This window comes from Erigeron canadensis, chromosome 8 (genome assembly GCF_010389155.1).
Source record: "Erigeron canadensis isolate Cc75 chromosome 8, C_canadensis_v1, whole genome shotgun sequence".
Taxonomy (NCBI): domain Eukaryota; kingdom Viridiplantae; phylum Streptophyta; class Magnoliopsida; order Asterales; family Asteraceae; genus Erigeron; species Erigeron canadensis.
This window is the reverse complement of record NC_057768.1, coordinates 45,182,741-45,204,368: the sequence shown is the minus strand read 5'-3', so window position 1 is coordinate 45,204,368 and position 21,628 is coordinate 45,182,741. Positions and strand designations below refer to the sequence as shown.

Here is a 21,628-nt window from a genome sequence, read left to right as displayed (position 1 = left end):
GAAGCTGCTGCCCAAAAGCAAAGGTGATTTGTTGCCTCTACAATAAACAAAATTAGAAATATTGTAAATAAAAAAGGTTGCAATATTACAATCACCAATTTGCGGTTAACATATGACATCTTGAAACTTGTGTAATTGCGTTTGTTTACTATTTTCATATGATTGTAAATTTGTAATAGAAGAGAAATTTAAAATTAATGGAAAGAATGTTTTGATGTCTAAGCTGTTATTGATAACTTGTTATGTGTTCGACTGATTTATATGCTATCCAGTTATTCATACTCGGTGTATAATTGGAAACAAATTTTTCTTTGAGGATTTTTATTTTTGAAGAATTTTTTTGGTGATTATGTGAGAAGCTACTTGTGTGGTTATAGAGACGGGTCATACTTCAATTCAGATCCAAGAGAAAACTTTTTTTTATATACGGTAATTGAAAACTCCTGCAAAGATTTTTAGTTAGCAAACTCGGATACATCAACTACAACAAAGCTACTTTGAAACACAAAAAAGGAAGTGATTAAAAAAATACTATGTACTGTAACTATATTGAAAGATATTTAAGAATGATGATTAAATTTTTTGATAATTTAATACAAAGAAAAAGACTCCCCAGTGATGGAAGAGACACTGAAAGACTCTCCTAAGTAGTTAAAACTTAAAATGAGATTGCAAGCTTGAAGCACATTTTCTCCACTAATCTTCTTATGTGCGAAATATAACAAATACAGGTGCAAATCACCCTTCTTTTCTACAATTTCAATGCAAGGCTTTTGAAGTCTGAATCATCTTATGCAGATGTAGAAGTTCAAGAAGCACAGACGTGTTTGCATCCTCTCATGCATAATGTAAAAGTTTAAGATACACATAAGCCGCACGGCATCACAATGAAAAACTAATATATTTGATTTCGCTTCTACAGAACTATATATGTTCAGCTTGGATGTTATTCAACCGTCCTCTACATAGTCGCTTCTGAATAACCCGTCCTTATTTTGCTAAGCTACACATGTTAACCTTCTAGAAAATATAATCATAGGGAAAAAAGATACCCTGATTGATAAATCAAGAGGACGAGAAAAAGACTAAACATAGATTACAAAACTTTCCTAACTCGCATTCACATTTCTATACAAACACACACACGCATATATACATGGTGATACCCTATCACTCTACATACTGTTTCAGACATTGTTTTAAATTTTGAAGTGTTACAGGCTTTGTAATGAATGAGTCCATACCATTCTCGAAGCACTCTTCAGCACTTTCAGACATTGCATTTGCAGTCATCTGGTGAACAACACAAGTTTTGTTAGTTATAATAGTTCAATAGTACACTTGCTGGTAGGCATTTCGAACCATTTGGCTATAAATAACAACCCCAGCGAGATGGGGTATTGTTTTTGCTATTATCGATAAATAAGGAAACTTGATCAAAATCAAATAGACCAAGCAGCCAAATGAGTCAAGCAGTTTATATGGCTCAAAAGTCTCAAAGTGTACCTTTAATGCATAGAACCTTATATCCACTCATTCAAGTAAATTCTATTTTTACAGAACTATGTCCATAGAAAAATTGGAATAAATGTGTGTTTCAGGTTAGCCTACCCAACCTACCAAAATTATCCGTTTTAACCAATTACACATACCGCCAACACATCCTTCTTTCTACCTCTAAGTACCAGTCCAGGGGCGGGGAGGGTAGAGCTATGGCACATGAGTTTTTTGATAAGTTCCCCTACTTAGAACACTGAAAATGAAGGATTCATGGTACTTACTGCAACGATGGGAACTCTTTTTCTGGGCTTATTGAATACTTGATCATACGAATGGGAACCATTTGGCTCAACTCCAGCCTTGCTTGCTTCATCCCAATTGCCTGTTTCTTCAAATGAACGAATGAGTCTAGTAGCTTGAAGGCCATCCATTACAGGCATACACACATCCTGCATATAACAAAATAACTAACATTTTAATTTTACGCCCCCAACTCTTAAAAATAGTCAGAAGTTGTAAGCTCAAAATTTTGACTTCACATGATCTGAAACCACCTCAAAAATGCCTAAACTTTGAAGGCCTAGCTGAAAACAATGACAGATAGAGCTAGCTCATTGTTTCCTAGGAATCAATTGCTTGAAGTTTGTTAATTGAATTTGTAATATTCACCAAATAAGATATTCTAGTGGAAAGAAAAAAGAAGAAAAGAAAACAAAGAACATATTGTGATATAGGAGTAGAAATCCATATTAGGTTATTATAAGGGGTTTGTGGCTAGTTTTGTTTTACTATGAAGCTTACTAAACGGGTAAACATATGAGGTTTTCCCTATTCAGGTCCGGCGAGGGTGAATCTGATACGAACACATCCCATACTAGGCTCGCATCAAGCCATAAGCTAAGTGTAGAACTCACTCCCAAAAGCTAGCTCAAAGGAGGGGGATACTTGGCTGATGTGGGATCGTAACAATACTCCACCCTTTGAACAGCTAACATCCTACTTGGTCACGCTTATGTTGGCCACGATTGGCATCCTTCTTCTTTTTGGTCCAAGCCACCACTCTGAGCTCGTTGGTAACGGTTGGCACCCTTTTTTTCTGGTCCAAGCCACCACTCCATAGGCCACCACTCCTAGTTTTGGAACCTCGAAAGGTAAGGTAAGGTTGGCTCTAATACTAATTGATATGAACCCATACCATAATAGGCTCGCATCAAGCCATAAGTTAAGTGTAGAGCTCACTCCCAAAAGCTAGCTCAAAGGAGGAGAGGATACCTAGGCTTGTAAACTACCAATCTATCCCATACTTGGCCGTTGTGGGATCGTAACAAAATCTTTTTGACTCCGAACCGGAGTATCCTGTGGCCGTTTCCGTTTCCGAACCCTTCCCTGGCCGTGCCAAGATTGTACCCAGCGGGATTTGAACCTGAGACCTCCTTTAAAGATCCCAATATATATACTACTACTAAGATACCTTGGAGGTGACTATACAAAACTAAATAATGGACACCTAAATAATCAGAAATTTAGAAGCAGAATCTGTTGATCCAAACACCAGATCCTAATTATTGGGAATTTTGAGTTGAAGAAAATACCATAAGAATAAGATCATAAGCACAACTCTGAACAGCACGTACAGCTTCAGCTCCATTATTCACAACATCCATCTCTTGGTTCAACTGCCTCATCATTCGTCTTGCCACCATCACATTGACTACATGATCTTCTACAAGAAGAATCTTGGGTTTCATTGCTATTTTGGGAACTTCTTGCGCGTTGTTAAGAATATGCTCTGAACTTTTATAAAAATCCTTTCTCGCCTCACATAGACTATGCAACTGATGATCAGAAGGTGAGCATGAAACAGCAGCTGCTTCATCTTGTTTCCTGATGCAATTCGTATTTTCATTCTCTGAGCTACAGTTTGAAGAACGTGTTGGTTCTGGTGAAGTATCACAACAAGAATAATCATCTTCCATTATTGTACCAATCTCTTTGGGAGTAACTTTATCGGAAGATATTGAATACAAGTCCTCTGAGAAGACGTTACTTTTTTCTTTATGGGTAATTCCGGGAACACTAGAGGTATATAGAGAGCCCAAAGTGTGCGGCTGGAATTGGAAGAAGCCACAACTGATGTCCTCATCTTCAGATCCATTATCATTCATATCTCCAAACTCATCAGTGTCATCTGAACTATCACATGCATGTGACACTTTATAAGGTAGAACAAATGTAAATGTAGACCCGAAATGCTCTTTGCTTGAGACAGTGAGATGTCCTCCCATGAGCTCAACCTGAAGAAAATCAGTCTGGTTACTAAATTCCTAATTTTATCTGTTACTAAAATCTCAATTTGTTCAATTATATACAGAAGAATCTAATCTGAAAAACGTTACCAATTGTTTGCAGATTGCTAAACCTAATCCAGTCCCACCATATTTCCGAGCTGTATCTGTACCGGCTTGCATGTATTTCTTGAATAAATTTGGTAACGCTGTTTCTGCATCATGACAATAAAGATATTATAGTTAGTAAAAAGGAAATCACTTTTTAATAAGAGGAACCTAGAAAATTGGATATTTGAAAGATACCTGGTATTCCTATCCCTGTATCCTTAACATCACAGCGTATCCACACTACGGTTTCATGTGAATGAGGTTCATTCTTCTCATGTTCATCTAACACGACTCCATTTTGTATTGAAACTGATTTGTCATCAGCATTTATCTTCAGTTCTGGTTCGGGTATCACATATAGATTGATCTGAACCTTCCCTTGGTGGGTAAACTTGATAGCATTGCTGTGTAAAATAATGTCTTCAGAAGCTTGCAGAAATACCGTAAATTCTGATAATTGAAGTTGATCAAACAAGTGCAGAATACAACTTAAAGTTTAAAAATTTGTTCTGTTCCAGAAAAGTAGAAGGATTTTCTGGGAGGAATTTACACATGATAGAAAACGAATTTTAGTGATTACTTATCTGTTGTTTAACAAAGCGAAGGTGACCCACACATGAAACTTTTCTTAATGTTAGATATAACAACTAGATTCCTTTTGCGGGAAGAACAAATCAAGTGTTCTCTTTTCTTTAAGGGCTTAGTCATACGTCTCATACCTGATCAAGTTTGTGAGGATTTGTCGAATCCGTAGAACGTCACCAATTACCTGAAATTGGATTATGATGTTAACAACTTAACATAAACATTTTCTTTTTAAAAAGCTGTTCATCTTTTTCTTATCTTTGTAAAAATATATAAAGTATATTGGCAGTTGTTATTCGCTTTGTGTTCAATTGCAATGACTATTTTCACTGAATATTAGTTAATCTAACCTCCACCGGAACATCATCTCCAACATGTCCTTCCAATATTAGCATTTTTTTCAATGACGCTGCAGCAGTTTGAAGTACATGTTTGATTACCTCTCTAGGCCTAAACTTTGTAGCCTCCAGCTTCATAACTCCTGAGAACAATCCATAAATATTCAAATTCTGCCAGATTTTAGATACTTACCATTAGTGGTGGCAAAATGCATGGGTTGGGCGATTTGGATTGCAGGTATGAGTAAAAAAGAAAATATGGTACTTTTTGGATCACATTAAATCGCAACATGTTTTTTTTCTCCCAAAAATACATCTTTTATAAGTTCGTCAAATATGAGTACAAAAAAAATATTACCTCACTAATGATTCTACCTTTTAAATTAAATGCTTTTGGACATTCACACATTAAAATATACTCAGGGCAACTTTCGGTACCATTTACTTTTTAGCTAAGTTTTCATATTTTACCCACACATTAAAATAGTGTTGTAACCATGTTGTAACCATATAAGAATGTTATATAGGTCAAAATTGCCACCTCTATGTAGCATCTTTAATTCTAATCCTTTGTAATCAGACAGTTATGCATGTTTAATAGGAAGTACAAATTATAAAGGATTGGATATCAACCTGACTCAACTTTGGAAAGATCAAGAATGTCATTAATAAGTTGAAGAACTAAATCACCAGACGATAACATGACACTCAACAGTTGTTTCTGATCTTTATCAAGTTTCGTAGTAGATAAAATCTCCGCCATGCTAACGACCCCTGATAGTGGAGATCGTATCTCATGTGACATGGTTGCTAGCATTTGCTTTGCCCTCATTGTTTCCTCTGCAAAAAGTTAATTGGTTAATAAATGTTATAGTCCAATGTCTAATCACTACTATTCATAAAACTTTTGATAAAGAAGAGATTATGTATAGGAATAACTAGAAAGAAAAAAAAATGAGAAACACCGGCGCACTTAGCCCTAAAGAGAGAAAAGAAAAAAAAAATGCCTACACTGAAGAAAAACCCAGGTAGATCAAGAAAATTCAAATCCTGGAAATCTTAAAAGGTAAAACAAGGAAAATTAAGAATCTGTGAGGCCTGTGATAATCGTACTGCATGTTTGAAATACACATATTACTGGTTCTATTGATAAAATCTAATAGATACAAGAAAACAAGTGTAATTAGGGCATGCATCAGACATATTCTTTACAGACTTGACATGTTGGGATAAGTATAAAGAATGAGAAATTTGCACATGTCAGACTTCAGCTATCCCATTAAATTGGAACGCAAAAGCGAATATTAGGCTTGAGATTTCTTGACCAGATAATGTGAAGAATAAATCTAGTTATTCGATGGATTCTTGTCTCGGCTTAGGTTTTAAAAACCTTGATTAGAAATTTAAGTCATGTGAATGCAATCAAAGCACCAACTGAATTTAGAAGCAGTTTTTTTTTTTGTAAAAAGCTAGTTTAAGATGTGATGTGGGCAAAAGTTTGTTTAAGTTATAGAGAAAATGAGATGGTAGATGACTAGATGTATATAATAAATTTGACGAATCCTCACGAGGATACAGATGGAAGCAGTAAATCTGAATTTGCTTCAGTTGTATATGTTGTTCCATATTAACGATGCAATTTGGTTTAGTTCATGTTGAGTGGTACTTCAGTTTAAATGTCTGAACCTCTTTCAAGTTTCAAAGAGCCATCAGTTTTGATCATAGCAGAAAAAGCTTACCAACCTGTAATATGAATAGTTTTGTTGAGTTCTGTCTCCTTAGCCTTCTGCACAGCTATTTCTTCCCTAAGTTTTGCCATTTTTTCTCTTTTTTTCACCTGTTACGGTATTAAGAACTTGGAACTGTTACTTTGTAAGTACATCGAATATATATCTAAGAATACATATATATGTTAAATTAAAGACGATCTGACCTGATCAGTGATTTCCATACCCATATAATTAACACCAATTTTCTCTCCAGTTTTGCTGAAAACAGGTTCAACATATATTAAAAATGTTTTGTCTCCAAATAATTCGGTCTCAAAAGTAATTTCTCTCTTTGCTGGTAAACCTCTCTCCAAAACTTCTCTTTTGAAGTCTTGGGATTCTTTTACACCACCACCTTTGAAAATCTCTATGTCTGTTTTTCCAATAATATCCTGAGCATAAAAGTAAAAAATAAGAAACATAGAAAGACATGTTTCAGTAATCAATGACTGAGCTATAAAGTTAGAATGATAATAAACTTGAATTAATGGCTAAGTAAAGTGATTGTTTCCTCTCATTTAAAAGATGAACTTCGTTGGGGATCATATTACCTCTTCTCTTAAACCTGGGTAATGATTATATATAAAGCGATATCGCAAATCTTTATCCTGCAAATATTAGAAAACCATCCATTTATCAGGCAACATACTTAGGGTGTTCATAAATCGGGACAACTGAATAACCCACCTTGTACATTAGCGCCAGTTATTCAATTTTTGGGTGATACAAAATATGAAATCGGTTTAATTGTTAAATTTCAGGATTGTTCTTTTAACTCGGACCATGCTTGAAACCCAAATAAGAGATTACTGTTATTTTTTTGTAAATATATCCATTCAACACCACTGGAATAGCCCAAATCTAAATCCAGTTAATAATTTTTTCCACTTATAATAAATCCAACAACTAATTTAATAACCAAATGATACGAAGTTTTAAATGATATTTGGTAAACCAGTTACCCGAGATCCCTCTTATTCGGGTAGTCTGAAACCCGCCCGAAAACCTGAAGCCTTATCCGGAAAAATTGGATCAGGTGACCCAATATTTGGTTAGTGAATTAGGTAGACATCTTTAATACTAACATGATGCACAAAACCAATTAAAACAAATGAAGTAAAACAGAATACCTGATGGCCCATAACAACAGGTGCATTTTGAAGAACGAAATGTAAAAAATTATCAGCTCTTTTCAAGATTTGGGAAAGTTCTTCCACTGGGGAAGACTGTTTTTCAAGTTTTTCAATACTTTCTTCCAACTTCTCCGAGAGTATCTGCTCCCGGTGAACACTAGCTTCCAGTAATTTCCCTAAATGCAAAGCCTGTTGCTTCCAGTATACAAGTGTATCATACTCTGCATCTATTTCTACTTGTTTGTCTTCCACAATAAAATCGCTTCTTTTCCTAGGTACATCTTGAAATATTTCATAACCTTCTTCCAACACAGAAACAGGCCTTTTAACACCTCCATAGCTTTGCTCTTCAAACTGATGTTGTTCAAATATCTCTAACTTTTTCAACTCAACTTCATGTTGTTGCTTGCTTAAACTTTCTAGCTCTTCCCTTAGAAGCCTAACAGCATTCTCCTGCTTATACTCCCAGTTTTGTACAAGATAAGACAACTGTGAGGATCCTTTTTCACTGTAACTTGTGAGTTCTACTAATCTTTTGAAGTCAACTATACTAGGTTCTTCAATGAAGGCCACATCCTCTAACATATTGTCATGGAGTCCCAGTTTTTCCACATTGAACTTTTTTCCAGCTTCATCAATATCTTCAGGCCACATTGAAGGGAGGATTTCAACCTCCATATCTTCAACAAAGTCATCCTCCATTTCATGTACCATTTTTAGCACAGCCAAATGATCTCAAACCTGTTATCAAGATATGATTTTTCTAATAGAGTGGTGAGTTTGAGCATTAGTAAGCGCTATTAGCCGTTTATACCTGCATATGAGAATTCATGGAATCATGATCAGTCGAAGTTTAGCAACTCTTTTCAGCACATATACAATAACTCATTAGTGGACAGGTAAAGATGCAATCGCTCAGATTTCCCAACCCAACCTTCACAAATCAAAAAGAGCCGTTGTGCAACAGGGCCACACCATGGTGTATCAAAGTGGCACTTGCTAGTACGCAAACTATAGCTAATAACGGCACCTGCCTGTAACCATCCTAAATCAGATAGGCATGCTATTGAAAAGAGAAAAAAAAATGATCATAAGCCAAAAGGTTTAAGCTTGAAAAACTTTTGGCTCATGATCAAAATTTATACTCGTAATAATTTAGACCCTTGAATCAAAAAAATCAAATCACAAATGCCAACATAACAACCTTAAAGATAAAAACAGAGAAATATTTAAGCCATGAATCGAATTCTGATGATACTCACCAATATATCTTGCCAAGTACTGATATGATCCAACAACCGTGAACTCGAAGAACAACACAAACGCCAACCAAGAAATTCCGCCTAGCTTGAAATTCTTGAAAGTTGGCGAGAACCCCAAATAATTATCACAAATGATTGAAACCCCGCAATATATTACACCAATAAATATGCTTGTTTATTTAACTATTGCCACTTAGATTAAAAGTATTGTAGAAAACCACCACCCATCTGACCTTACAATTCATTATAACCATCATCATGCTCTTTTTAGCACAATAGATCTGGAAAGTATCTTACAAGTGCTCTCTCATGAGTCAATGAATAAACAAAAACAAAATTTAGTTCACAAATTAATCATAGAAAGAGAATGTGGTAAAGAGACAAACCATGTGAGTTGAGTAAAAGAAAAACATTTTGCTTATATACATATATATATTTATATACAGATAAATACATATAAATTATATATTTTTTGAATGAGAGGAGAAGAAGAAGCTGCTCAAAAGGCCATGTGCATTTTGTGACAACAATTTATATATATATTGAAAGGTGACAACTACAATTTATATATACTATTCTATCCTATATATAGAGAGTGTAACACATAATTGTCAGAATTTTTTATTGACAATCAAGAATCTCTATCTCTTTGGGACATTTATACAAACACTTTGTGTGCATACAAGAAAGGAAGAAAGAAAGAACATGCAAATATAAGTTTAAATAATAATCTTAATGGAATGGTTTTTCCTTTAACACTTTTCCTGAATGTACTCAACTTCATCAATCAATAAGCCATCCATACGTAGTAGGGGGGTCTTATTATTATAAATTAATTAATCATGATGTGTTATGTGTAAATATATATATGAGCTAGACACAGAGAGAGTGACTATTATTATTATACGAGTAGATAAATTATATATTAAAAATGGCAGGCAAACCAGGCTGTTCCCCGCCACCTTCCTAGGTTGACGCATATCCAGGGCGCGTGGGGATCCACGGGCTTATTTGTTAACATGGCTCCTTGTTATCAGGTACTTTAAACTCCAACCAATAACTGTCCTTTTCTTTATCCCTATTTATATTACCGTAATTTATTTATTTACTACGCTCCTTTTACTTCTTCGGTTGGATTAATATAAAGGATAGGTAATTTGTACACCACTTTTCACCACCAAATGACATTATTATATAGCATGTTTGGTGGTGTACGATCTGAAGAGATCACTTCCGATAAACAGTTTTTACACTATGTGACTCTATGTATATATTATTGTGTCGTAAAAGGTATATTTATGAAGAAAAATGATAAATCTTCATAAAGGTTAATTTAAAAACTATCTAAAATGTATAGAAAATTTTACATATGGTATCAACTGATTTTCTTTCTTAATCTTGCCCCTTGGTTTTTACACATGTCATTATCTCATAGTTAAGAGGATTTTTTAAACTATTTAGTTAGAAAAATTAGTTACATCCTACGAAGATATAAGGATTAAGGAGTAAGGAGGTGGAAATAAGAAGCCTCTTATTTATTAGATGGTAAGCTTTGTTTTTTTTTTAGAACAGCGAAGGGCCGGACCACGGCTATCCGGACTGAATACCGAGGGCCTACCTGATCCCCTCCCCCGCCCGTCCCACCCGGTAATTTCAAGTCGCACGCCAAGAATATTGGCTAGTAACAATGCTCGAGATGGGATTCGGACATGTGACCCTTGTTACAACATCCGGGGTATCCAACCACTACGCTAGCAAGTGAAGGACAGATGGTAAGGTTTTTACCATGTGATTCGCACGTCAGAACCACGTTAATGTGATTTTCACTAATTATCTATCATTGATAATTGATAATAACTGAAATTCATATGTCTAGTAAATATATAATAGGCGTATTTACTCTTAAAGACACACTATAGGGTATTCCATCAAGTGATTGAAACTATGAGAACTATGGTATTCCATCAGGTGATTGAAACTATGAGAACTATGGTACTCACATTAAACACCAGAGGGTTAAAAATGTAAATACCTTGATTTTAAATAGAGAGTAATTAACCCTAATTAAATGTTAATCACACATAACACACCCTAATCTCTCCATACAAATTCGTATGTCTTCTCATCAGCTTTGGCAAAACTCCAGCCGAATCTTCATCCAATCATCTTGTTTTTGAAAACCCGAAATCAATAGCAATCATGCTTAATGCTCCTATAGTTTTACTGGATGATCGAGGAGGTAATCTTACTTGAATCGAATCATGTTTATTTCAACATCGCATTGATAACCAGTGGCTACGAACTTATATGAAAACGGAAGATAGAAAAGTACACATGTGATTCTGCTTTGCAGAGGTGCAATATAGTAATCTCATGAGTTTAACTGGTAATTGAATTGTAAAGTCTCTTTGACACTAAGAATGTCTCCTACGGTAAATCTTAAATTATCATTTCCTTTATTTGTTTCAAGCTTTTAACCTCTTTTCCCCTTTTAAGTTGCGTTGAGATGATCATTCATACAATGGATGAGTCTGACTTATTTAATACGAGTACTTGTTATCATGTGAAAATGTTTAACTTGTTGGTGTAAATATCCATTATTAGTTAACTTTTAACTAGATATACAACTGATTTATTATTTGGATTATTAAATTTATTGCAATATTCATATAAAACCTTGGTAATTATAACATAATTTATAAACATGAAGGTCATAAACACTCTTAAAGTATGAAAATTGAAGAAAAAATGAATATTTGACAAAACAAAGAGATAAGTTAAGCAAATTTAGTAGAATAGTTATAAGTTACTGTAAATTTTTATAGATGATGGCTTGAATACTAACTAATAACTATTAATTCGTTGTTTAAAAATAAAAAATAAAAAATAAAAAAATGTATGTTGCTTTATAAATCTATGGAAGTTTTTGTTTTTACAAAAAAGAATAACTTTATCAAAAAGTATGCTTAAATTAAAGTTGTGAGTTTACAATAATAGATAAGATAAACAACTAAACAAGCATCCGTTGAATCCTCGTGCAACGCTGCAGCGATGGTAATGGAGACGACAACTAATGATGATGATATGAAGAGTAGTGTAGGTAATTGATGTAAAGGGGGTGATGTGCGTATTTTAAGAATTATGGAATATGTAATGTAAATAGGTAAGATGAGTATATTAGTTATTTTGCATAGGCTAAAAGAACAAGTTTAACACTGGGTGTATGAATTTTATATACTAATAGTATATAAGTATAAGTATAGATAATGGCAACAGTAATATAATAATTTTATTATAATAATCTTAATAATAATAAACAAAAACAGTTAATGTTGCATAACGTAACATTATTTATAGATGATTATGTTCTATATATATACACACTATTTTATAAAGTCTTTGACCCCTTTTCATTTCTCAAAAATGAAAACGATCTACCAAATCAGAGACGTCTCCAGCTTGAGGGCAGCGGGGTAAGTTGCCCTAACTCCAATTTTAGTATAATGTAATTTTTCAAAATTTAAATGGTATATTTGTAATTTCCTTGTAAAAGTAGGAAAAAATAAGTAGGAAATAAATATAAATGTTACCTTCGTTGTCAACTTGTCATAAACTTATTATTTGGATGTCATTGGTCATCAAACATTAATTTTAAGATAAATTTTTTCATTAAGAGATTAAAAAAACCCGAGTTGTTTTGATTTTTAATAGAAAGAATGAAGTATAGTTTAGAGAAAAAACTTTCGTTGTTTGGGTATGTAAATGTGTAGTATATTATAGTGGAATTGTTTATACAAAATGTATTTTCTTTTAATTTATTATATATATTTATCACAAACTATTAATTATAATTATCATAATGTAGAGAATACATATATATATAAGCTGATTACAGTATATCTAAAGAAGTATATTTTTTGGGTTTCTTGTATTATATGATTGAATACGTTTTCATTTAATAAGATCTTGTTTGATACGTGTGGTCATTATTTGTTAAGAAAAACTAGTATTTTTAAATATGCGTTTTAGACCTGGTGTATATAACAAATTCTTTTGACAGTCTATTTTCTATTTTCAGGCTAGGGCTCTTTTTTTGTTTTCTTTTTTCATTTTCGGATACGACTATTATAAATATGACAAATAACATTTAATATTGCCCCATCGCAAAAAAATTTCTGGCTCCGTCCCTGTACCAAACTATCCTTCTTTTATTGATTAGTTTGAATATATTTACATAATATACCCATAATATATACTATTAATGTAATTATTTACAACATCATTTTTTACTTTAAAATAACTAATTACCTTTTAAATTAATTAATTTTATAATAATAACCACAATGTTACCTTCGCCACCATACCGCCACATCATAGTCACCGCTATCAAAACACTACTGCATCACGAACATGTAGCTAGTTTACGTAAGACCTTACCAAATTAATACCCAACAAATGAACTAAAATATACATTCCTTATAACGAATGATATTATATCGAAAATATGCAATAACACGTGTCGATATATCATCTATCAATCGGACATCCATAAACATTTTTATATCAAAAGAATGAAGTAGGAAGTGGTGGATGAGTGTTGCCCTCTCAAATGCATATATAAGTGATTATACTTTGAGGCAAATGCATATAAACGACAGTCGATATACAATTTTAAAGTATGACATCACCACCATAACCAAGGAAACAACTTTAAAAGATTATATGCATGCATCTAAATATGCATTTGAATCTGAAATTCTTTTTATATATTTTGAAAAGACTTTTGCTAATGAATGGAAAACTACAAAATTATAATTTATGATTTAAAATTTTATAGGTTACATATGTATGTCTTAATGCCAACACCATGTATGAATTGACTTATATATATTATGCGATTATTCTTCCATACAAAGAAGGTTTTGTACATATAATTGAACTATAAAGTAGTAAATTTATTGACACGGATTATATCGTATAACATATATGATTTCAAGTACGAGTACTATATATGACGATTTTAACCATCTTTGACCCTTTTGATTACGCTATGGCATAATATCTGACTTTTGGGTTATAAATTCCAATATTTAAACCGATCCAAAACAGTGATCAGGTTAACCTATCAACATGATTTTTCATGAAAAATTAGGGTTGGGCATTTGGGTTAGCAAGTCACATGTCAACCCAAAAATTTTTGAGTTCACATATATATTTCTAATTGGCAAACCGCAAGCCCATCAACATGTTTTTATCAGAAACCAATACGACAACTTGCCAACTCAATTAAGTTATAACAACTCAAAACCCACCAACTTTTAACTCATTTGATTTGATATTAACCTGCCTATCCGTTTGACCCACTAACTCGAAACCCCACCCGCCGACCAATAACTCGTTTTTTTTTTTCGAGTTGGCAATTTGGGTTGATAGTTTGTGATTTCGGCTAGACTTTTTTCACCCCGATTTTGATTTTAGTTGAGTCCGAATTAGGTATTTTACCCGGGAAACCAAAACCCGAACCCATTGTCACCCCTCCAAACCTTTTTAATACTCATGGTCGGCTATGGAGTCAAATTACGTTAAAAAAGTCAAACTAAAATTTATGGCATTCCAATTGTATTGCGAGAAAAATGTATCATACATTATGTTATAAAAAATAATTTTGTAGGAAAATTAAAGCAATTGCAATCTGCGGTCAAGAAGTACATTAATTAAGGAATGTTTGATAATTGAAAGTAAATTTTGTATGGTGTTGGTTCTTCCACAGATTATCGGACATATTTCTTTGGATGGAAGTTCATCAACCTTTTGAAGCATACATTCGATTTTCAATGATGCTTGCCTATATATATAAAACTTTGCAACAAATTTAGTTTCTCGTCTCCTCTGCGGGCCTTCTTCCGACATCACAACTTAATTACATCAACGGTCTTCTAACAAGGTATTTGCATATACATCTACATACTTATTCATATTTTGTTGTTATTATTTTTTTTTTTGGAACCATTTACGCCTGTACCATATATATATATATGTATAATTAATCTGGAAATACATTAGGAACGAACATAATACACAACACTATATTCGGTTATTTAACTTAAATAACGATTAATTGGAATATATAGTATACCTTGACTTTTGTTAACGAGTGTTTTGCTTTGATTGCAGGTCCTCTAACAGTCGTGGTAAAATTGACAAAAGGAAGAGGTACGTATCAGTATATATCGATGGAGAAAAGAGGGAGGTCTCCTTCATTCCGTAGAAGAAATTCGATCGAGCAACAAGGCATAATTAACCCTGAGATTTATGCAATTCTAGAGCAAAGAAAGTTATTGACCTCATTTTCAGCAGAACATAAAAAAGTTCCTATATATTCTAAGCATACGGTGAGCTCAATCCTTTATGCTCAAAATGTTAAAAGAGTATCGCATTCACATTCATTTGACAAAACCAAGTCTCCAAGACAATCGGTTGACAAGCCTCCTATTTCACTATCGAAAGTTATGCCTTCTAAAACAAAATCCAATGAAGACAATCTTCCAAGCTCTTACACTAAACCTAGTTCACCAAAACCCGAAAATACCAAAAAACCACATCCGAGGAACTATGTTAATGTTGTGGAGAATAACGTCAGGAGTCGGAAGCAACCTACAAAGGGTTTTGGAAGCAAGACCGGGGAACTATTGTCATCTAAAGACGATCACAACCTCACAACTTATGAAGAATGTGATAAAATCACCCTGAGTGAAACTAATGACGTCATTCTAATAGCAGAGGACCATGATAATCAACATCTAGTGATGGAAGATGTACATGATGAAATGAAGTCTGATCAAAAGGGCGAAAAGAACCTTCAATGTGAGCTTTTGGTTCCTATATGTTTGGAAGGAAATGCAGATCATCATATGCCTCAATTATCTAATATTGCGTGTCCTGATCCTATTAATGTGACGGTTGTTGAAAGTGTAAACGACGAACATTTAATTGATCATAACGATGAGACATTTGATGCGGGTGGTGATCATCTTATAGCGTGTCCTAATGTTGATAAAGAAAATCAAAAAGCGGAAAATGAACAAGTGGCGCCAGATCAGGTAGTAGACGTTGGATCAAAATTAGTAGTTGAAGTAGATGATCAAGAGCAACGAAAACGAAAAGAATCAAACGACGTCATGGCACCGAATAAAGAAGATCTGATATCAAAAATGGTAGCGGCATACCAACAGCAAGTTGTGGCTCATGGGAAGAAGGACATCGCAACATACAACAACAGTAGTGTGACAGAGGAAACGATAAGTAAGCTTCGGGAGCAAAGGAGCAACAAGGTCAAGGCATTAGTTGGTGCTTTTGAATCTGCTATTTCACATGATCAATATGATGTCTTGCCCAAAAAATTATTACGTACTCATCAATAACAATTAATTAAGCGCTTTATTGTTAATTTTATAACATATGGATGGAGGGGTGAGTTATTTTGAGAATTTACAAATAAAAAATAACTCAATAATCATTTTGAACCACATATTATTTTTCTCTCCTCAATTAAATAATAAAATTCATCTAAATCAATCAAAATGTTTTATCTCACAAACCGTAAATCGTTATACGAAACAAAAAGCATGGGTAGTCTTAAAATTTCGTCATCTTTCATTAGAGATCCAATTCGATATACTTTTGACGACTTTTTAATTTTCGTTTTCTTTTTGGTACTTACACATAACTTACACATGTGTAGGTTGAACAAAAATTATGATTCGGAGCGGGCTTCGCCCTTAAGGATATTCATAAACCAAAGCTAGTGGGGGTGATAGGTCATTAAGGGTGATAGGTCATAATGTGATAGGTCATAAAGGGTGATAGGTCATAAGGGGTGACCGGTGATGGGTGATCTACCTAACGGACTCCGCCCTTAGCTGTTATGGCTCCGCCATGGACTGACGGGCTCCGCCCTTGGCCACCATGGATTGACGGGCTCCGCCCTTAACCTTCATTGTTGTGTACATATGTTCATTTACTAATTTACATGTGAAAACAATGATGCTACACATGTGTAAGTACACAAGTACAAGAGGAAAAAAAATGAAAATTAAAAAGTTGTTAAAAGTATATTAAATTGGATCTCTAATGAAAGAGGACGAAATTTTAAGACTACCCATGTTTTTTGAATGATTTGGGTGAATTTTATTATTTAATTGAAGAGAGAAAAAATGTGTGATACAGAATAATTCTTGAATTCTTTTTTATTTGTGGGTTCTTAAATAAATCTTCCTATATGGATGGATTATATATGAACCTAATTAACTAACTAGAAAATCAATACACGATTTAGACATTATATAAAGTTACTACCAAACAATATACAAAATCGTAATTGGTTTTTATTATAAACATTCAACCATAATTTGTTACATTTAGGGCAGTTTTCAAGATATTTAGTCCCAAATTATATGGTAAAACTATTATACTTATTAGAGATGTCAAATAAGTACGAATCAAAAAACTATTTATTAATGAGTGATAGATATATTTCTCCATACACCATTAAAAATGATTACAACACAAATTATACAATACCTAAATTAATTTAAAACATATTGTATATCTACTAAAATTAATTTAAAAACCCAAGTGTATCTATTAATATATTAAAATATGATTGAATCTTTTATAAACTAATTGATTTTTGAGAATTAATATGACTTTGAAATATTCTTCTCTAAATGTGGATGTAACCTAAAGTTTATTAATTATGAATTAGTAAATTTTGTGAATTCTTTATGTACATATAAAGGTGAGATATTTTCATGTATTAATTTAACACAAACGAATCGATTAACATGATAACAAAACTTAAAATAAAATAACATATAAATTAAAGAAAAATAATTAGTTCTACAGACTTTACCTAAACTTAAATACTGTCATTTTAAAAAAAGTTAAAAATTAAACCTTTGAATTTGATAAATATAGATAACCTCTCTGTAAATTTTACATAATCCTATGTTTACTTATTTTTTAGCTAACCTTTCCCCATGAATTAATCCGTGCAGACACCCGTATTAAAGCTAGTACATAAATACAAGGGTTGCGACTCTGCTTAGACCCTTTTACACTAATCCCTCTTTTCTCACGGCCTCCTTTTCTTCTTCAGTTTTTAGGGTTTTCAGGTATCATCTCGCCTTCCCATTATCTTTTTCAATTTATTTTATTTTTTAAATATCAAATTAATATTTCGTTCCTATAGTAAGTAGTCTTCAAACCCTAATTTTCTCGTATCCAATTTCCAACTATTTATTTTGTCAGAGGGGCTTCCTTAACTTACAATACCTACTTTTAACTCTCTCTTTTTTTTTCTTTTTTTTCCCTATTATTATTGATAATATTCGATTCTCTAATAGATTTATATTTACAAACTGTAAATCTTACTGATTTAAAATGTTAGATCTATTAAACGTGTTAATTTGATTTTCCCTAATTTTTTGGTATGTGGAACCCTAGGCGACCTAATATTTGGGGAAATTATTTCTGTATAATGAATTATTTTTTTTTCATAAAAATATTATTTTTCACGTATGAGAACTTTAAATTCTGTTTTCGAAACCACCTGATAAAATACCGTTTCGAGATTTTTCAATGTTTTCTAGAAACTATCAATTAAAATAAATATGTAGATTATAGAGATAGAAAGCTGGGGAAGATTTTGTCTAACCAAACGCACAAACACTAAATCTATGGTTTTTTTTTAATTTTATGACAGGTGATAATTGAAGATGTCACGTGTGTATGTTGGTAACTTGGATCCAAGGGTTAACGAACGTGAAATCGAGGACGAGTTTCGCGTTTTTGGTGTCATTCGTAGGTAAGCAAGCAGGGATATTGAATGTTGAACTTAATCAGGATCGTATAAACTTTTGTTGGTGATATATACTGTCGGGGTTATCTTGAATGGAACAGTTTGCATTTTGATATCTGCTTTTGGTTATGATACGTATATGGAGTTGGTTATGTCAATCTTTTGTTTGCAAGCGATTCCTCATCCATGCCAGCTGTTTTATTCCTACTTAATTATGAAGTTGTAAAAGGGTTTTCTTTTACAACACCCCTTATAAAGAAGGACCTCCATGTAGTGAGTGTATTAGCCGGCAAGTTCGATCTTAGTTTGACAGTGTTGTTTGCGCGCGTTAATCTATTACACTTATCGTGTGCTTTCAATTTGTTAAATGATTGTTTGTTACTATATTTTTAACAACTTACCTTAAAGTGTATAACCGAGTGCCCGACATTGGGACTGCACAACAATGAAGCAGAAAATTAGTGATTTAAACTGTTTCATTAAGGTTTTGTAAGCTTTTTGACACTTTTGTCAGACTGAGTTGACTGCAATCCTAGATGTCCTTTAACTTTTAATTATTAGTTTGTTTTCAACATAGATGTTTCTTATGTTTTTTTTTTTTTTTACTTTCTATGCATGTATAGTGTGTGGGTTGCAAGACGACCTCCTGGTTATGCTTTTGTTGATTTTGATGACAAACGAGATGCTCAGGATGCCATTCGTGAACTCGACGGTATGTTTCTTACTTTCTTTTTTTCGGTTCTCATCTACGGTTCACACGGATTGGGCTAGCATTAATTGGGTTATTGTCTGTTTTGTTGGAATCAGGTAAGAATGGTTGGAGAGTAGAAATGTCTCACAACTCTAGAAATGGAGGAGATAGAGGTGGTGGTGGAGGTCGTGGTGGTGGAGGCGGCCGTGGTCGCTCTGGTGGTTCTGATCTTAAGTGCTATGAGTGTGGCGAGCCTGGTCACTTTGCTCGTGAGTGCCGTGGTGGTGGAGGCGGTAGACGTCGCAGCCGCAGTCGAAGCCCTGCAGCTAGATACCGCAGGAGCCCTAGCTACGGCCGGAGGTGAGATTGCCGAAACAAGATTTTTTATTGTTTGCCACTTCATTTTAATTAAATGTTTTCTAGATCATATTTATGTGAATGCAATTCATGCTCTTGTTTTCGAAGCAGGAGCTACAGTCCTCGTGGTGGCAGGTCACCGCCACGTCGTAGCTTGTCACCACCCCGCAAGACTAACTACAGCAGGTCACCACCGTATCGTGGACGAGAGGAGGTGCCATATTCAAACGGGTTAAGCTCTTTCATTAATTCTCTCTTGGTTGATTCATATGCATCCGTTTTTTAACTACCCGTGCCTCTAGAGAATATTTATATGCCAGATAATATGCCCTTTTTTTTTCTTATGTGCAATTTTTACTTAATCATAAAGTCGAAAAAGATTCTTAAATTGAAATTTGGCCTGACTTTGTTAACATTAAATCATGTTCTCTCATTGATTTTCTTTAGTTATGGCAACTGCATATTTGCAGTTTTGTGGACCTTGTGATGTTTGCATAATGCCTGTTTTCTCATTCTTTTTTTTTCTCTCTCAGAAATGGGCTTAGAGACAGGCGTCGTAGCAGGAGCTAATCAATCTGGACATTAGGTTTTGAACTATCCCGAAATTTGTTATCTGTGCCGACTTGTTTGAACTGTATCTGCATGAATTTCTTGAAGGTTCTAAACTTTTCAAAGTACTGAGTTTATTTATCTGCATCTATCTCCTTTATTAGAGTTACTTATAAACGTTGTATGGTCAGTTGAATCTTACTTTTGTAGAGCAGTGCTAAAGCTGTATGTTTGTTTTTGTGTCGAGGTGTTATGCTTCATTGGTTTTCTGCTTCTACACTTCTCTTCGGTTGGTTTTCTCTGCTCTGCTATGGGATCATCATTTGAATGATTGTGGTTCCCATCTTGGCCTTGTTTGAATGTCAACTGCTGTCATATGCTCACCAAAAAAGTTTTTCTTAACGGCATCAAAAAGGAATGACATGGCAGGTACTCTTGATCTGTTATTTAAAAAAATTTCTCCGTGAATTGCTGGGAGTTCCATAACTTTTAATCAAAAACAGCTATGGGATTGTCAATTGGTACCATCATGTCACCCGTATGACTTTATCAAATCTTATAGGACCTTACAAAAAGTTCATTTTATGCTTGACTTTCAGTCAAATTAGTTATAATTAGTTTTGCCATGATAACAAACCTTTTTTTGGCAAATGAAGAAAATAAGCTGTAAGTGTTGTAAAATGAGGTATTGTGTTAACTCCCTGAATGCCTGGTGGAAACTTTGAAAGGAGCATAACTTACACATTGGTGGAAGTGCACGGTTCAAATATGATTTGCTGCGAACAGTTTCTAAGAGCCGATACTGCCACATAAATGTAACTCGTATCAAATAATTGCTTTCATGCTGCTATAGTTTTCCTTCAATTAAGCAGCTGTTATCAAGCTCATTGAAGGACTTCACAAAGGCATAAAGCTGCACTTGATGTTATATGTTGAAGTATCGTCATGTTAATTTTCAGCTTATATGTTGAAGTATCGACATGTTGATTTCCAGCTTATATCTTCAACTTATTACTCTTCATGTCACATCTTAACCTTGAGCGAGTGCTGTAAAGCTGCCCTCTGAAGCAAGCTGATTGATTAATATATCTTTTTGGCTCAGTTTCATGATGGGTTAACATGCCAGCAAACTGGTGTTGGGTATTCTGAGTGACCTCTTCTTTGTTGTGTTCGACAATTAACAACTGTG

The 21,628-nt window shown here is 33.7% G+C and overlaps 3 protein-coding genes across 3 annotated transcripts; 2 read left to right on the top strand and 1 right to left on the bottom strand.

The window, feature by feature from the left end:
* Positions 1-882: 882 nt before the first annotated feature.
* Positions 883-9,386, bottom strand: LOC122579194 (histidine kinase 5-like). The gene is made up of 13 exons (XM_043751309.1): positions 8,984-9,386; positions 7,719-8,535; positions 7,140-7,196; positions 6,753-6,980; positions 6,563-6,656; positions 5,453-5,659; positions 4,832-4,962; positions 4,616-4,665; positions 4,092-4,300; positions 3,897-4,000; positions 3,093-3,794; positions 1,782-1,949; positions 883-1,293 (listed from the first exon to the last, which is right to left on the bottom strand). The coding sequence occupies exons 2-13, from the start codon at positions 8,433-8,435 to the stop codon at positions 1,171-1,173; spliced, it is 2,790 nt and encodes a 929-aa protein (XP_043607244.1). The 5' UTR covers positions 8,436-8,535; positions 8,984-9,386; the 3' UTR covers positions 883-1,170.
* Positions 9,387-15,216: 5,830 nt separating this feature from the next.
* Positions 15,217-16,404, top strand: LOC122610959. Its single transcript, XM_043783911.1, has one exon. The coding sequence runs from the start codon at positions 15,217-15,219 to the stop codon at positions 16,402-16,404; it is 1,188 nt and encodes a 395-aa protein (XP_043639846.1).
* Positions 16,405-18,055: 1,651 nt separating this feature from the next.
* On the top strand, positions 18,056-20,679 carry LOC122578186 (serine/arginine-rich splicing factor RSZ22-like). Its single transcript, XM_043750091.1, has 6 exons — positions 18,056-18,156; positions 18,747-18,848; positions 19,466-19,554; positions 19,650-19,893; positions 20,002-20,121; positions 20,424-20,679. The coding sequence occupies exons 2-6, from the start codon at positions 18,760-18,762 to the stop codon at positions 20,458-20,460; spliced, it is 579 nt and encodes a 192-aa protein (XP_043606026.1). The 5' UTR covers positions 18,056-18,156; positions 18,747-18,759; the 3' UTR covers positions 20,461-20,679.
* Positions 20,680-21,628: the final 949 nt, after the last annotated feature.

Coding starts and splice junctions, on each gene's coding strand:
- LOC122579194 (XM_043751309.1), bottom strand. CDS start 8,435: ATGGTACATGAAATGGAGGATGACTTTGTTGAAGATATGGAGGTTGAA. Junction 4,666..4,831: donor GAGATGATGTTCCGGTGGAG/GTTAGATTAACT, acceptor ATCCAATTTCAG/GTAATTGGTGACGTTCTACG. Junction 3,795..3,896: donor TAGCAATCTGCAAACAATTG/GTAACGTTTTTC, acceptor GATTTTCTTCAG/GTTGAGCTCATGGGAGGACA.
- LOC122610959 (XM_043783911.1), top strand. CDS start 15,217: ATGGAGAAAAGAGGGAGGTCTCCTTCATTCCGTAGAAGAAATTCGATC.
- LOC122578186 (XM_043750091.1), top strand. CDS start 18,760: ATGTCACGTGTGTATGTTGGTAACTTGGATCCAAGGGTTAACGAACGT. Junction 18,849..19,465: donor GTTTTTGGTGTCATTCGTAG/GTAAGCAAGCAG, acceptor ATGCATGTATAG/TGTGTGGGTTGCAAGACGAC. Junction 20,122..20,423: donor GAGGTGCCATATTCAAACGG/GTTAAGCTCTTT, acceptor TTTCTCTCTCAG/AAATGGGCTTAGAGACAGGC.